This window comes from Gopherus flavomarginatus, chromosome 3 (genome assembly GCF_025201925.1).
Source record: "Gopherus flavomarginatus isolate rGopFla2 chromosome 3, rGopFla2.mat.asm, whole genome shotgun sequence".
NCBI classification, from domain to species: Eukaryota; Metazoa; Chordata; order Testudines; family Testudinidae; genus Gopherus; species Gopherus flavomarginatus.
Genome location: NC_066619.1, coordinates 23,506,829 through 23,521,586, shown reverse-complemented (window position 1 = coordinate 23,521,586; position 14,758 = coordinate 23,506,829). Strand labels below are relative to the sequence as shown.

At 44.0% G+C, this 14,758-nt stretch overlaps 1 protein-coding gene across 5 annotated transcripts in view; it reads left to right on the top strand.

The window, feature by feature from the left end:
- PDZD2 (PDZ domain containing 2) overlaps positions 1–14,758 on the top strand; it is a 319,956-nt gene that overhangs the window by 220,052 nt on the left and 85,146 nt on the right. For all 5 annotated transcript variants that reach the window (XM_050944620.1, XM_050944622.1, XM_050944623.1 and 2 more), the window contains 3 exons: positions 3,218–3,360; positions 3,662–3,794; positions 5,690–5,857. In XM_050944620.1, coding sequence (XP_050800577.1) covers positions 3,218–3,360; positions 3,662–3,794; positions 5,690–5,857 — 444 coding nt within the window. The remainder of the gene's footprint in view (positions 1–3,217; positions 3,361–3,661; positions 3,795–5,689; positions 5,858–14,758) is intronic.

The following is a 14,758-nucleotide window of genomic DNA, read 5'->3' as shown; positions in this document are numbered from 1 at the left end:
GAGTAGCCTCTTAGGGTACGTCTATGGTGGGTAGTGATCGATCTATCGGGGATCAATTTATTGTGTCTAGTGTAGACGCAATAAAATCGATCCCCGATCGCTGTGCTGTTGACTTTGGAACTCCACTGTGGAGTCAACGGGAGAGTGACAGCGGTCAACTCACCGCCATCCTCACAGCCAGGTGAATCGACCTAAGATACGCCGACTTCGGCTTCGCTATTTGCATAGCTGAAGTTGCGTATCTTAGGTCAAGCGTCCACCACCCCCCACCCAGTGTAGACCTAGCCTCACTTCACAAGCAGTCCTATCGATTTCAGTGGAACTACTTATGTAGTAAAGTAGCACTCGGCCTGACAGCATAGCAGAATCTTGCCATTTGCCCTCATGAAGCATGTTGCTGCATAAACTTAGGTGCCTGAGAACAGGTCAGCTAATCTTAATTTCTGACTTTTTTTATGCTTAAATTTGCAAGATGATTAGGAATGCAAGCTATGGCACTACATATTGTAGCTCTTTGTATAACTGGCATTCCAAAAAGCTTAAGCAAATCCTTAAACAAAGTTTTATGATAGCACTGTTAAACATTCAAAGAACATGGGGACATTCAAAGAAAATTAATCCAAATTAACTAAAGGTGTGAATTTAAAGAGGCTTAGGATATGTCTATACTAGCACTTTTGTCGGTGAAACTTCTGTTGGTCACTGGTGTGGTTTTACTAACAGAAGTGCCAGTGTGGATAGCGCTGTGTTGGTGGGAGATGCTCTCCTGCTCACATAGCTACTGCTGCTCGTTGGAGGTGGTTTAATTATGCCAACAGGAGAGCTGTCCTTCGCCAGCATAGAGCAGCTACCCGGGAGACTTTACAGAGGCGCAGCTGCAGCGGAACAGCTGTGCTGCTGCCAGGTCTCTAGTGGAGACATAATCTTAGTTAAACTGCATTAAACCCTGTGTGGACACTCTCATTCAGAATTAAAGTGACCTCAAATAAGTTTATCTTAATTAACTACCCACACGGGGATTTAACGCAGTTTAGCTAATCCATTTTTAATTCACACAGTTAATTTGGATTTTATTTTCCTGAGTGTTGCTGTATAGACAGACCCTCAATTCTAAAATGTAATTCCATGATTGGTCACTTAAAAGTGCAGCCTGTGTTGAAGTTAATTGTCATCTCTGTAGCTTAATCTTGGTTGAGAGGAGAATTTGTTTCTGTGCTAAACTATTTTTATTATGAGAGAAGCCAATTTATTATAGCAATAACAATTCTCCAGAGTGTGCTGGAACTGTATAGCTCCACTTTTAGTGTGGATAAATATACTTGATGTTAGTTCTTGTCTTTAACAAGTTATTCCATACTTCACTCTAATTTTCTTCAAAGTATTCCTCATTTTGTCATGGCCCAATCTTTAATCAGGAGATCATGCTTTGTTGATGCTTTTGATCCAATCTAAAAACACTTAAGCGTATATATATATATATAAAAAAAACTTTACTCAGGTGAGCAGTCTCCTTGAAGTGAAGTTTCACACAGACTCAAATGTTTTCAGGGTCAAGCTCTTAAATTATATTTTAAGCACCGTTTTTAACTCTCCAGACCCAGCTTTCTTACCATTGATGGCTGTATTGTACAGCTTCTATACCATTTAGCTATCATTTTCCTTTTTGTTCCCAGCCATTTACACACATGCGGGGCCTGACCTTGCTGTTTATGTAAAACTCCTGTTGGGGTTACATTGCGCTTAAGAGCGTCAGAAAAAATGGACCCAAAATACTTATACTACAAAGCCTCACTGTAAAACTTTCCCACCCTGAACAAGGATTCTGATATACGCTGCTTCCTAATAACCTGCGTGCTGCTGCCAAGAATTTTGGGTTCACCAGGGCACTTGACAATGCTGCGTCTCAGAAACAAGTAGCAATTTTTAAATGATCCCCATAGTGTTTAACTTTATCCAGCGTGAAATGGCAATTTGATTATGGACCCTTTTTTGGTACTGCACTTTTGTGTACTGTAAAAACATTGATTGTGTATAGAGTAGGGTAAGTCAGAAATAGATAAGTGAGAGAGATGATATTTAAGAAATAAACCAAAGCTGAGTGACTTCAACAAGCTGAGAAAAGTTGTCTCACAGTTATATGCGTTTCTGCATTGCTCCCAAGTTTGTAAAACTCACAGATTCGATCATAATTATAATCTCATCAACTCCTGTGTAAGAGATTTCAGGTTGTTTTATATATATATTTTTTCTCATTTGGCTTAGTAGTAATCTCAGAATTCTTTCTTTGGGCTTGGTAGAGCCTGACAGCTATCCCAGTCAGTTCAATGGACATCGTGACTCATCAGGGCCAGGTCATTCATTTGTGTTCTGTTTCACTCTGAGCATGTTAAGCCATTTGGATAGATGTCTGTTTGTTATCAATTGAAAGAAACAAAAATAAATGTATGTTTCACTGTCAGTTATTATTTACAGTCGAGTGTATATACCATTGGCAGCACTAATCATGGGCACTTACGAACTGCAGTTGTTAAACTGAAGGTGATATTTCTAAGTATAGGGAATACTGCAAGTGCTTCTAGAAGGGTAAATACAGCAGTACGGAGGACATCCATGTTGTAATGACATCCATGCTATCCTTGTACCCTTCCAAATATAAGATACCTCACAGCCCTGGAATAACATCTCACGGTTCTGTTCAGTTATTGCAAATGTTTCTGACTTTCAATTAAAATGGTTTTGGACCGGGCCTCGGCCCTGCAGGCTGCTGAGTATTGCTGAATGGAAAACAGTGCAGCGGTAAAGTGCTAGCACCTGGCATCAGCCCTGTGCCTGGGCAGAAACACTTCAGTACTGTGCAGAGAAATATACTCAGTGCTCACCAATGAGAACAGACTTCTGCGCCGAACGTCTGGTCTGTGGTACCTCATCCCCTCAGCTTCCTTCACCTTGGATAGTAGACAACAAAGAACTACGTTCAGCAGTTCTAGATACTCATGCACCATAAACAGACAGGAGACTTGGGGACTGATTCCAGGCTGAAGTCAGTGGGAGTCTTTTCATTGCTTGCAATGGGCTTTCAGTCAGGCCCATAGATAGCCCTACCTGTGTTCATCGCTTTCTCCTCACCCTGATTAACTGAATCCTGGTTATCTAGGTATTTTCAGGACACTATTATCTAAATACAAAATTCAAGGACTCTTTAAACCTTTTCTCTCAGCAAGAAGGATGCCACATCTGGAAGATGCACATGATGAAGGGGACAGACGGGCTGGGGATCCAGATTACAGGAGGAAGAGGATCAAAGCGATCCCCTCATGGCATCATTGTTGCACACGTTGAGGAAGGAGGCTCTGCTCACAGGTAATGTAATGTTTGTTCCTTCGCAGGGCTACGTAGGTTTGATTGATCTGTTTATGCCACTTTCAGCAGAACTCAAAAAAGGGATAAGGGGAGTTTGCTCACACTTCCGTAAAAACATTTATTTACATTGGGACAGAGAGTAGGCTAATAAAATGGCAAATATTAGAAAGTATTTTGGACCCAACCTAGTCGTGCTTTATTCATTTTTCTGCATGCTTGCATTTAAATATAAATTTTCTGCACAGCTTCGCTGTAAGAACCTTAACTTAGGCTGAGAATGCTTCCCCCTTTTTTTCTATAGGGATGGTAGATTGACAGCTGGTGACGAGCTCCTAATGATCAACAGTCAGTCTTTGGTTGGACTCTCTCATCAGGAAGCTGTGGCTATTCTGCGATCTGCTACAGGTCTAGTGGAGCTGGTGGTAGCTAGCAGGGTAGGTAACTTTACATCTCACTCTCTTCTTAATACCTGAGTGCCTGATGTCTCTAGATGTTGTTCTGTGTATTTGCCTTCTTTATTTTTTTATGTTAGTAGCTTGAAGTAATTTTTTGCAGTTAAAGTGATGTGACGTTTCATGCATGGAAATAAGATGAAACCAATTTATTAACAGGCTTAGTCTTTCTTCATCATAGGAGTGATTAGAGATGTGGATCATCATGTAGGCTGAGCATTAAATACACATCAAAAACGGGGTGGTCTCTGTTCTTCTCGCCTAGCTGATCCTTTAATTTGGTGGGATATAGATTTTAATTGTACATACAATAGAAAGGCTTAATCTTTTCTGAGTGTTCTTTGATAACTCCTTCCAGTGCCCAATGTTCACATTTATCAAAAAGAGAAAATGTCCCAGGGTGTTCAAGGACAAAAACCAAGATGCATGAACTTAAAATTTATATAGTATTTTAATTAGTCACTGAAGTGCATCGAAGTCCTTTGTCGGGATTACAGTTTAGTATTAACTCTGCCAGTTTTCACCTTGATGACAACGTACTTTGAATAAATGCACACATGTTCAGTCAGACACTTGGGGGCTATCTTCCAAAGGGGGCATATCAGCCTACATGAATTCCTTCTTCAAATTCCTTCTCCACTTGTGCTGCAATTACATCTATACAGTCTACAAGAATGTTTGCAACATAAAGCTCTTCGGGTTCTGACCAGACTTTGTGTCAGCACAATTTCAATAGATTCAGTTTTCACATTCCTGGGAAGTGTATTTGCTAGCCCGACAAATGAAGTGTATAAATCTTTGCTTTGTTCCATATAGTAGTCATTCATATTTGAGGATCAGATTTCTAATCAGCTCAAGATAAGAAATAAAATAGGTGTAGTGAGTTCCATGAGATCCCTTCGGACGATAGTTTGTATGAGGAAACTGCCACATAAGCCGTAAATTTGTCTTGACAGAGAGAGAACGCCCTTGCCCTGTGCTTTGTGTTGTTGTTTACACTGGAAAGTAAGCAAAATAATGCAGAATCAGGGCCTGAATGTTTTAGATTCTGGACTGAGTTGAACTGACTGCATTGTGAAGGGAATTTTCATATCACCCCTATATGAATGTACTGTAAGTGTGTGAAGTGTATATATGTATATTTTTTCCTGTGAACATGTTATAATCTGCTTTCTGATGTCGCTGAATTCTACAAAACGCATGGAGTTTGTCTACATGCAAAAGTTATTTCATTTTAACAAGACCAATATAATTAAAATGGTACAACTCCCCCTGCACCTCTCGCCTAGTTTTCTCCAGTGTGGCTGCATTGATACCAGCAGAGCTTATTCCTCTATGGGAAGGAGAATGAATTAGACTGGTATAAGGCACATTTGTACTGGTATAACTGTGTTTACATCAGAGGTATAGCAGTATAACTATTTGGTTAAAAAAAACCAAACAGCCCAAAATACCGTTATGCAAAGCAGTTACATGAGCACAGAAATTGTGTGTAGACAAGGTCGGGCATAGAGTATGTCATACTTATTTTCCTAGAATACTCCCTGGTCCTTGTTACACATTTGTTGAATGAAATGGACTAGTCCATTGTGTAATGACTAGGTCTATGTAAACTGAAAATTATGTGGAACTCTTCTGGCTTTTTGTTTCATACAAACTCCCTCCTTGTTCACTGGAAGGTTCACTGATCTTCATGAACTTTCTGAATAAATCTGGCCAGGAACAGGGAACTTGAAGTTTTAGCACAAAAAAATGAGTAATTTGCTTGGGTTTTAATCTGGAGAGCAAATGCCTCCTATCAAATAGCAAAGCTTCATTATGCATTTGAATGGTACACTGTGAGAGACATAATGTGTATTTTGTTGTGTTCCTGGTAGGAAGGGACTGAAGAGGAGTCTCTCAAGTATCCCTCTACAAGTTTGCCTGACTTACTTAGTACCTGTTCAGTCCAAGATACTGCCTCTTGCACTGATAACAAAGAGAATGAAGAGCCAGAGGACGAAGATGCCAAAGGAGTGAGCGCGTCTCCTGAAGCCCAGGTTGCTGTAAGTGTGGCTTTGGTAATCTTTTTACGTTGTTACTCGATTTCGATCTGTAGTCATGCCATGTGCTCCTGCAGCCTAAAATGTAACCGTTCATGTATGTAAAAAAATCTTAATTAAAATAGCGCTTCCTTTATGTTAAAGGTGGTCTACAGAAAACTAAACGGTGTGCTCAACTTGAGATCATATCTTTGTATTACTGTCTTGCAGGATTGTGTAAAGTAGCACTGCAAACTTTTATGTCTATTAGTTGTACGTGAGCCCAAATGTGTTTTTCTCTAGTTAAATTACATTCCATTCACTTTTAAATGGAAGCTAAGAGAGGTCAACTGAAGTGCCGTGGCTGTGGTATGTTTGTTTCCTCTCTTTGTGTAACCAAACTCTTGAAGATCTTGATCCACAAAGGGGCCTCAGGCATTGTGTCACTGAGTGTCACTAACTTTTAGGTGCCTAGAAAATCACAGGAACAGCACTGATCTGCGAAGCCTGAGTTAGGCATGCCTCGGCTCTCTATACCAAGGATGAGGAGAGAGAGAGGCACCTTAGAATGTGAGCCTAAAAAGCCAACATGCTAGGCAGGAAGCTACCTAAGTTAGTCAGTGGGATATACTGACGAGACAGGGATATGTCCTAAGCCCTGCCCCTCTTTCAGAGATAGGTGCCTAAATCCAAGCTGCTCGGAGGTACCTGTCTCAGCTACTGATCCACAAATGGGGGGAAGATAGGCACTCCTCTGCCTAACTCACATATGGGGCCTGATCCATGCTCAGAGGCCACCTAACACCTCAAAACCACCAGGGGGAGGACCTTCCTCATTAACCTTTAGCCTACTAGTTAGGGTACTCACCCAGCATGTGAGAGACCGCCGGTTCAAGCACAGGTACCAACTTTTCAAACTGCCAGGGGTGCTCGACCTCCAGCTCTGCCCCAGGCCCTGTCCCCACTCCACCCCTTCCCCTATGGCCCCACCCCAGCCCTGCCTCTTTCCGCCCCTCCCCCAAGCGTACCATGTCCCCACTCCTCCCCCTCCCTCCCAGCCTCCCTGAACACCATGAAACAACCGTTCGTGGCAGACTGGAGGTGCGAGGGGAGAGGGAGGAGGCACTCATCCGCGGGGCCCTGGCAGGCGGGAGGTGCTGGGAGGGGATGATGGGGAGCTGATAGGGGATTGCCAGTGGGTGCTCAGCACCTGCCATTTTTTTACCCAGGACTTTGTAGGGCTTGTGTGCTAATTTGAGTGGGTGTCTAGGACAAAAGAATGATTAAAAATTCATTTTGCAATTCTTACAAGATATTACACATTCAAACCACAGTAATGGGTTTTGTAAAGTTGTGGTTCAGTAAAGCACTGAACATTAAAATTAATTGTTTCAAATCTTTATTATGTATGGGTTAAGGGACACAGTCTCCTAGAATTCTAGTCAATTTCCAAACATGAGCTAAAAGTAATTTCAGTCACTTTACCTGCTCCTGAGTCCCCGATGCCCAGGTTTGTGTTTTGCAATTACATTTTTCAGTGCTTTTGGAAGTTCTGCTCCCCTTCCCTTGTTAGTGTGAGAGATTCACAGAAATACTAGCAGAAACGAACTGTAGGGGAACAGTGATACATAAAGGTCTTGCAAACGGGAAAAGTAAACAAATGGGAAAAGTAGTGAAATAAATAAAATATTTTTTTCTCTAATCTTCTTCAGGTCTAGTGTCCTTATGTGTAAAACTGGTCCAAGGGAGGTGTGATTGTTAAGTTGATGGTGTCTTTTAGGGCCAAATCCTGTTTCGTTCCTCAGGCCAAGTAAGAATCCTCCCTCCTCTTATCCGGGAAGGGGTGCAGAATATTTTTGCACCTAATCTGTGACTGCTACTCCAGCCGCAGGATTGCAGTAGCTGGCCCCTGCGTATGGACAGTGTAGTTGTAGACTGACAAATTGCATCCAGGGCCTGCACTCCCTCCTCGGTGGGTTTTCTGCAGCCTATCCAGGAGTGCTGCGCAAACTGTAGCTGTAGTCTTGCTCTGCTCCGCCTCTCTCTGCACAGTAAAACCACAGTTGTTATACAGCGTGCAGGGCCTCCCATATCCTTTCAAGGGTTTTCTCTTTTAATTTACAAGGCATGGAGTCCCATCAGGATGTCAGTATAATTGATTCCCAAGCATGTGGCATAGTATAACTGTCATGGTATCTTTCCCCAATCTGAACCTTAGAGTTCAAAAGTTGGGGTACCAGCATGAATTCCTCTAAGCTTAATTACCTGCTTAGATCTGATAAGCTGCCACCAATCAGGAATTCCAGTGCCTGATACACTCTGGTCCCCCCAAAGCCTTCCCTGGGGACCCCCAAGACCCAGACCCCCTGGATCTTAACACAAGGAAAGTAAACCCCTTTCCTCTCCGTTGCCTCTCCCTTCTCTTTCCCTCCAGGTGTTCCCTCCCTGGGCTCCTGGAGAGAGAGACAGATTCACGCTCCGCTCTGTGAATCTAAAACAAAGGGATTCCACCCTTCTCCCCTCCCTTCCCCTTCCCTGTTAAGTACAGAGCCTCAACAAGGGGAAAAATCAGACAGGTCTTAAAAGCAAAACTTTTAATAAAAAGAAAGAAAAAGAGTAAAAGTTATCTCTGCAATTTAGATGGTAAAAGTTACAGGGTCTGTCAGCTTATAGAAACTGGAGAAAAAGCCTCCTCCAGCAGAAATACAACTTTAAAATACTTCCAGCCAAATACACATTTGCAAATACAGAAAAACAATCAAAGACTGCCTTTCTTACTAAAATACTCACTATTTTGAATATATAAGAGACTGTAGCAGGGAGATTGGCAAGAAACCTGGTTGCACGTCTAGTCCCTTCCAGGACCCAGAGAGAACAAAGCCAAACCCAAAAAACACAAACAAAGGCTTCCCTCCACCGAGATTTGAAAGTATCTTGTTTCCTGATTGGTCCGCTGGTCAGGTTTTGGTTCCGTGTTTGTTAACCCTTTACAGGTAAAAGAGACATTAACCCTTAACCATCTGTTTATGACAATAACTATATACCTTGTTGTGGAATTTCTACAGATACAGCAATGATTTTTTTCCACATTTGGTAATTACCATGTGATTTGGTCCCTACTGTGGTATAGGCCCAATAAAAATAGTCTGATATCAGAAACATATGAAAAATATGTAGCAAGCCTGGTTTTAGGTTCAGGGTTTTAGGTATATTTTTCTGTACTTTTGTGCTGTAAAAGAGCTGTGATTTACAGATGTTGAAATAAAAAATATGTGAATGGAATTGAACAACCTGTTTAACAGCCATCTTTTGTGAAATAAAAAAGTTTCTTCAAATTTACAGGGTTGGAAGTAGAATGACTGTGGTTGTGAAGAATGAGGGAGTTATGGACATTATTTTTATGAATATCAGATGGATCTCAATTAACCTGTTTGGAGTTAAATCAAAAGAGACTGTTGGAGGGAAACAAACAGGAAATAAAACAATGGCAACAATAAGGGACAATCCAGAGAATATCAAGAGTCCTTGTGGAAACAGTTGCGGAGCTGTTAACTGGAGAATGCCTCTGCCTAGTTCCAGCCAGGCTGGCAAGGTTACTATTCTCAGGCCTGAGCCTTGGATCACAGGGGATATTAAAACTTTCAAGATACTTGTGCCCTTGGGAAGAATGGGGGGTTGAATGGGTTGTCGGCAGCTGCCTGGGGGAGACACATGGAAGGAAGGACAGAAGGAATGCAGCAGGACAGTCTGTTTCTGCCAGCCCAGAGATGGAGGTAACTGAGCTGAATGGTACTCACTTTAGCTTGCAAGGAAAGAGTGCAGTTTAGATAAGGAAAAGGACTTACGGGTGTCAAACAGAGTTGGGTCTGTTGGGTTAACTTGGTTTGGTAAACAGAGGCGTTGCTGCCCAGAGACCCATTCAAAGAGAGATTGGACTGTGTGGTTCCATCTAGAGGAGGATGAAGATGGCAAAATTTGCCCCAGATGGGTGCACTCATCAAGAGGGATTAGAAGGAGTCTAAAGTGCAGCTGTCCTCATCAGCATGACAGTGGCTCTTTTTGGTTTACCCTGTCCAAGGACTTTTAAAATGTATTTACTTGATAATTCTTGTGTTCTTCACTTTTTAATAGTTTGTTGCTTCTTTTGTCTGGAATTTCTCAGAAACAAACTTAGTGAGTATTATTTGCATATAAGGGAGGAGGGTTGGCCTAATAATTACAGCATAAACTAGATCCTCTTGTGTCGAACTAAGGTAAAATCAGTGTGACTCCTTTGACTTCTATGGGGAGATGCTACTCCAGATTTGGAGATCATAAAATCGTGACCTGATTCCTGGTTTTGAATCTCAATTCTGTCACTGACTTGAGTCAAATCTCATCTCTCTGAGTTTCCCCACCTGTAAAAAAGGGATGATAACACTTGCCTACTTGCGGGGGCTTGAGGTGGAATACTACCAATGTGACATTATCTATTTTTTAAAAATTGACCAAGAAGCATTTTTAGGGGTAACACTTTATCATAACCTTAGTCCCAGATTTGGACCTTAGCGTCCAAAATATGGGGGTTAGCATGAAAACCTCCAAGTTTAGTTACCAGCTTGGACCTGGTACCTGCTGCCACCACCCAAAAAATAGAGTGTTTTGGGGCACTCTGGTCCCCCTGAAAAACCTTCCCTGGGGACCCCAAGACCCAAATCCCTTGAGTCTCACAACCAAGGGAAATAATCCTTTTTCCCTTCCCCCCTCCAGGTGCTCCTGGAGAGATACACAGACACAAGCTCTGTGAATCCAAACAGAGTGACTCCCCCTCTCCGTTCCCAGTCCTGGAAACCAAAAGCACTTTCCTATTCCCCCAGAGGGAATGCAAAATCAGGCTAGCAAATCCAACACACAGATCTCCCCTGATTTCTTCCTCCCACCAATTCCCTGGTGAGTACAGACTCAATTTCCCTGAAATTTCCCAGTAAAGAAAACTTCAACAGGTCTTAAAAGAAAGCTTTATATAAAAAAGAAAGGAAAAATACATACAAATGGTCTCTCTGTATTAAGGTGACGAAATACAGGGTCGATTGCTTAAAAGAATATTGAATAAACAGCCTTATTCAAAAAGAATACAAATCAAAGCACTCCAGCACTTATATTCATGCAAATACCAAAGAAAAGAAACCATATAACTTACTATCTGATCTCTTTGTCCCCACACCTAGAAACAGAAGACTAGAAAGTAGAAACTACTTCTCCAAAGCTCAGAGAAAAGCAGGCAGACAGACAAAGACTCAGACACAAACTTCCCTCCACCCAGAGTTGAAAAAATCCGGTTTCCTGATTGGTCCTCTGGTCAGGTGCTTCAGGTGAAAGAGACATTAACCCTTAGCTATCTGTTTATGACACGCCCCCCAAATTGCAGACAGTGGGGAAGCTCACTGGCGGCGATTTCCTTCTAGAACTTGAAAATAAACAGATTAATACAACACATGCACCTTTACATATACCCCTAAGTATATAACTAACAGACTTCTACATTTTAAGAACACTTTTTAACTACTGAATTCTGGGAAACTCTCACGGGAGAGTGCATCAGCTACTTTGTTAGAAGCTCCTGTGATGTGCTGAATTTCAAAATCAAAATCTTGGAGAGCTAAACTCCAAAAAAGAAGTTTTTTGTTGTTCCCCTTGGCAGTATGAAGCCACTTTAGTGCAGCATGGTCAGTTTGTAGTTGGAACCGCCGTCCCCAAACATATGGGCGTAGCTTTTCCAGGGCGTACACAATGGCATAGCATTCCTTTTCACTGACTGACCAGTGACTTTCCCTCTCAGACAGTTTCTTGCTGAGAAACACGACAGGATGGAAGTTGTGATCTGTTGCTTCCTGCATGAGCACTGCCCCTATACCACGCTCAGATGCATCCGTGGTTACTAGGAATGGCTTGTCAAAGTCCGGGGCCCTGAGTACAGGGTCAGACATGAGCGTTGCCTTAAGCTGGGTAAAGGCCTTTTGACACTCATCAGTCCACTTAACGGCATTTGGCTGGGTCTTTTTGGTCAGGTCGGTCAATGGGGCAGCGATTTGGCTGTAGTGTGGTACAAATCGCCTGTAGTATCCGGCCAAGCCTAAGAAGGATTGGACCTGCTTCTTGGACCGTGGGACAGGCCACTTTTGGATAGCATCCACCTTGGCCTGTAGGGCGTTTATGGTTCCTCGACCCACCTGGTGCCCCAGGTAAGTCACTCTGTTTTGGCCTATTTGACACTTTTTGGCCTTAACAGTTAGTCCGGCCTGCCTGATGCGCTCAAAGACCTTTTCCAGGTGTAGTAGGTGTTCGGGCCAGGAGTCTGAAAAAATGGCCACATCATCGAGGTAGGCAACTGCAAATTCTCCCATTCCAGCTAGTAGACCATCTACCAGCCTCTGGAAGGTGGCGGGTGCATTTCGAAGGCCGAAAGGAAGGACATTGAATTCATACACCCCTGCATGGGTGACGAATGCTGACCTCTCCTTGGCAGGTTCATCCAGCGGTACTTGCCAGTACCCCTTGGTTAAGTCTATTGTAGAGATGAACTGGGCACGTCCCAACTTCTCCAATAGCTCATCGGTGCGTGGCATTGGATAGTTGTCCGGACGAGTTACAGCATTTAGCTTACGGTAGTCCACGCAAAAGCGTATTTCCCCATCTGGTTTGGGTACCAGAACCACTGGAGATGCCCATGCACTGGTAGATGGGCGGATTATACCCATCTGTAGCATGTTCTGGATCTCCCGTTCTATAGCAGCTTGGGCATGAGGAGACACCCGGTAGGGTGGGGTTCTGATTGGTTGAGCATTACCTGTATCAATGGAGTGGTATGCCCGTTCAGTCCGTCCTGGGGTGGCTGAGAACAATGGGGCGAAGCTAGTGCACAGCTCCTTGATTTGTTGCCGCTGCAGACGTTCCAGGGTGGTTGAGAGGTTGACCTCTTCCACGCCACCGTCTTTTTTCCCGTCGTAGTAGACACCGTCAGGCCACTCAGCATCATCTCCCTGGACTGTAAACTGACAAACCTGTAAATCTCTGGAACAGAAAGGCTTGAGAGAATTAACATGGTACACTTTAGGCTTTAGTGAGGAATTGGGAAATGCTATGAGGTAGTTTACAGTTCCCAGGCGCTCTTGGACCGTGAATGGCCCTTCCCATGATGCTTCCATCTTATGGGCCTGTTGCGCCTTCAAGACCATAACCTGGTCTCCTACCTTGAAGGAACGTTCTCTGGCATGTCTGTCATACCAGGCCTTTTGCTCTTCCTGAGCATCCTTTAGGTTCTCTCTAGCAAGGGCTAAAGAGTGTTGGAGGGTGCTTTGTAGGTTGCTTACAAAGTCCAGAATGTTAGTTCCTGGAGAAGGCGTAAACCCCTCCCATTGCTGCTTTACCAACTGTAATGGTCCCTTAACCTCGTGACCATACACAAGTTCAAACGGTGAAAACCCTAAACTGGGATGTGGTACAGCCCTGTAGGCAAACAGCAACTGCTGCAACACTAGGTCCCAATTATTGGAGAATTCGTTGATGAATTTTCGTATCATGGCCCCCAAAGTTCCATTGAACCTTTCCACCAGGCCATTGGTTTGATGGTGGTACGGGGTGGCAACCAAGTGATTCACCCCATGAGTTTCCCACAGTTTTTCCATGGTCCCTGCCAGGAAATTAGACCCTGAATCTGTAAGGATGTCGGAGGGCCAACCTACCCTGGCAAAGATGTCTGTTAGGGCCAGGCACACAGTGTTAGCCCTGGTGTTGCCTAGAGCTACTGCTTCTGGCCATCGGGTAGCAAAGTCCACTAAAGTCAGTACGTACTGCTTTCCTCTGGGCGTCTTTTTTGGGAAAGGGCCCAGAATATCCACAGCTACTCGCTGAAATGGGACCTCAATTATGGGGAGTGGCTGGAGAGGGGCCTTGACCTGGTCTTGAGGCTTTCCCACTCTTTGGCATACCTCACAAGACCGGACATACTTGGCAACGTCCTTGCCCATCCCCTCCCAGTGGAAGGACTTCCCCAACCGGTCTTTGGTTCTGTTCACCCCAGCATGGCCACTGGGATGATCATGGGCTAAGCTTAAGAGCTTCCCCCGGTACTTAGTTGGAACCACCAACTGTTTTTGCGGCTGCCATTCTTCCCGGTGTCCACCAGAAAGAATTTTCTTGTATAAAAGTCCTTGGTCTATAACAAACCGGGATTGATTAGAAGAGCTGAGAGGCGGTGGGGTGCTCCGTGCCGCCGCCCAAGCTTTCTGAAGGCTGTCATCTGCTTCCTGCTCAGTCTGGAACTGTTCCCTTGAGGCTGGGGTCACCAGTTCTTCCTCAGACTGTGGACTTGGGCTTGGTCCCTCTGGAAGCGATGTAGGTGATGGAGTTGTTTCCGTTGCTGGTGAACCGCTCTCCGCTGGTGCACCTGAGGGTATTTCAGGCTCTGGCTGAGCCCTTTGGGTATGGCTGTCTGTTGCTTCTGCCAGTTCTGGCTCGCTGGCGCCCTCTGGCGTTGAGTTTGAAGATGTGGTTGCACTTGCTGGTGCTGGTTGCTGTTCCAGTTCCGGGCCTGGGACTGGAGATGCTGTGGCTGTTTCAGTGGTAGGCAAAGAATCCGGGTCCACTACCTCTGTCTGGGTCTCTAGTAACACAGACGGGGCCTCTGTGGACGGCTCAGGAACAGGAATGGGTCTGGAAGCTTGCCTGGTTTGGCTACGGGTAACCATTCCCACTCTCTTGGCCCGCCTCACCTGGTTGGCCAAGTCTTCCCCCAGTAGCATGGGGATAGGATAATTGTCATAGACAGCAAAAGTCCACATTCCTGACCAGCCTTTGTACTGGACAGGCAGTTGAGCTGTAGGCAAGTCTACAGCTTGTGACATGAAGGGGTAAATTGTAACTTTGGCCTTTGGGTTGATGAATTTG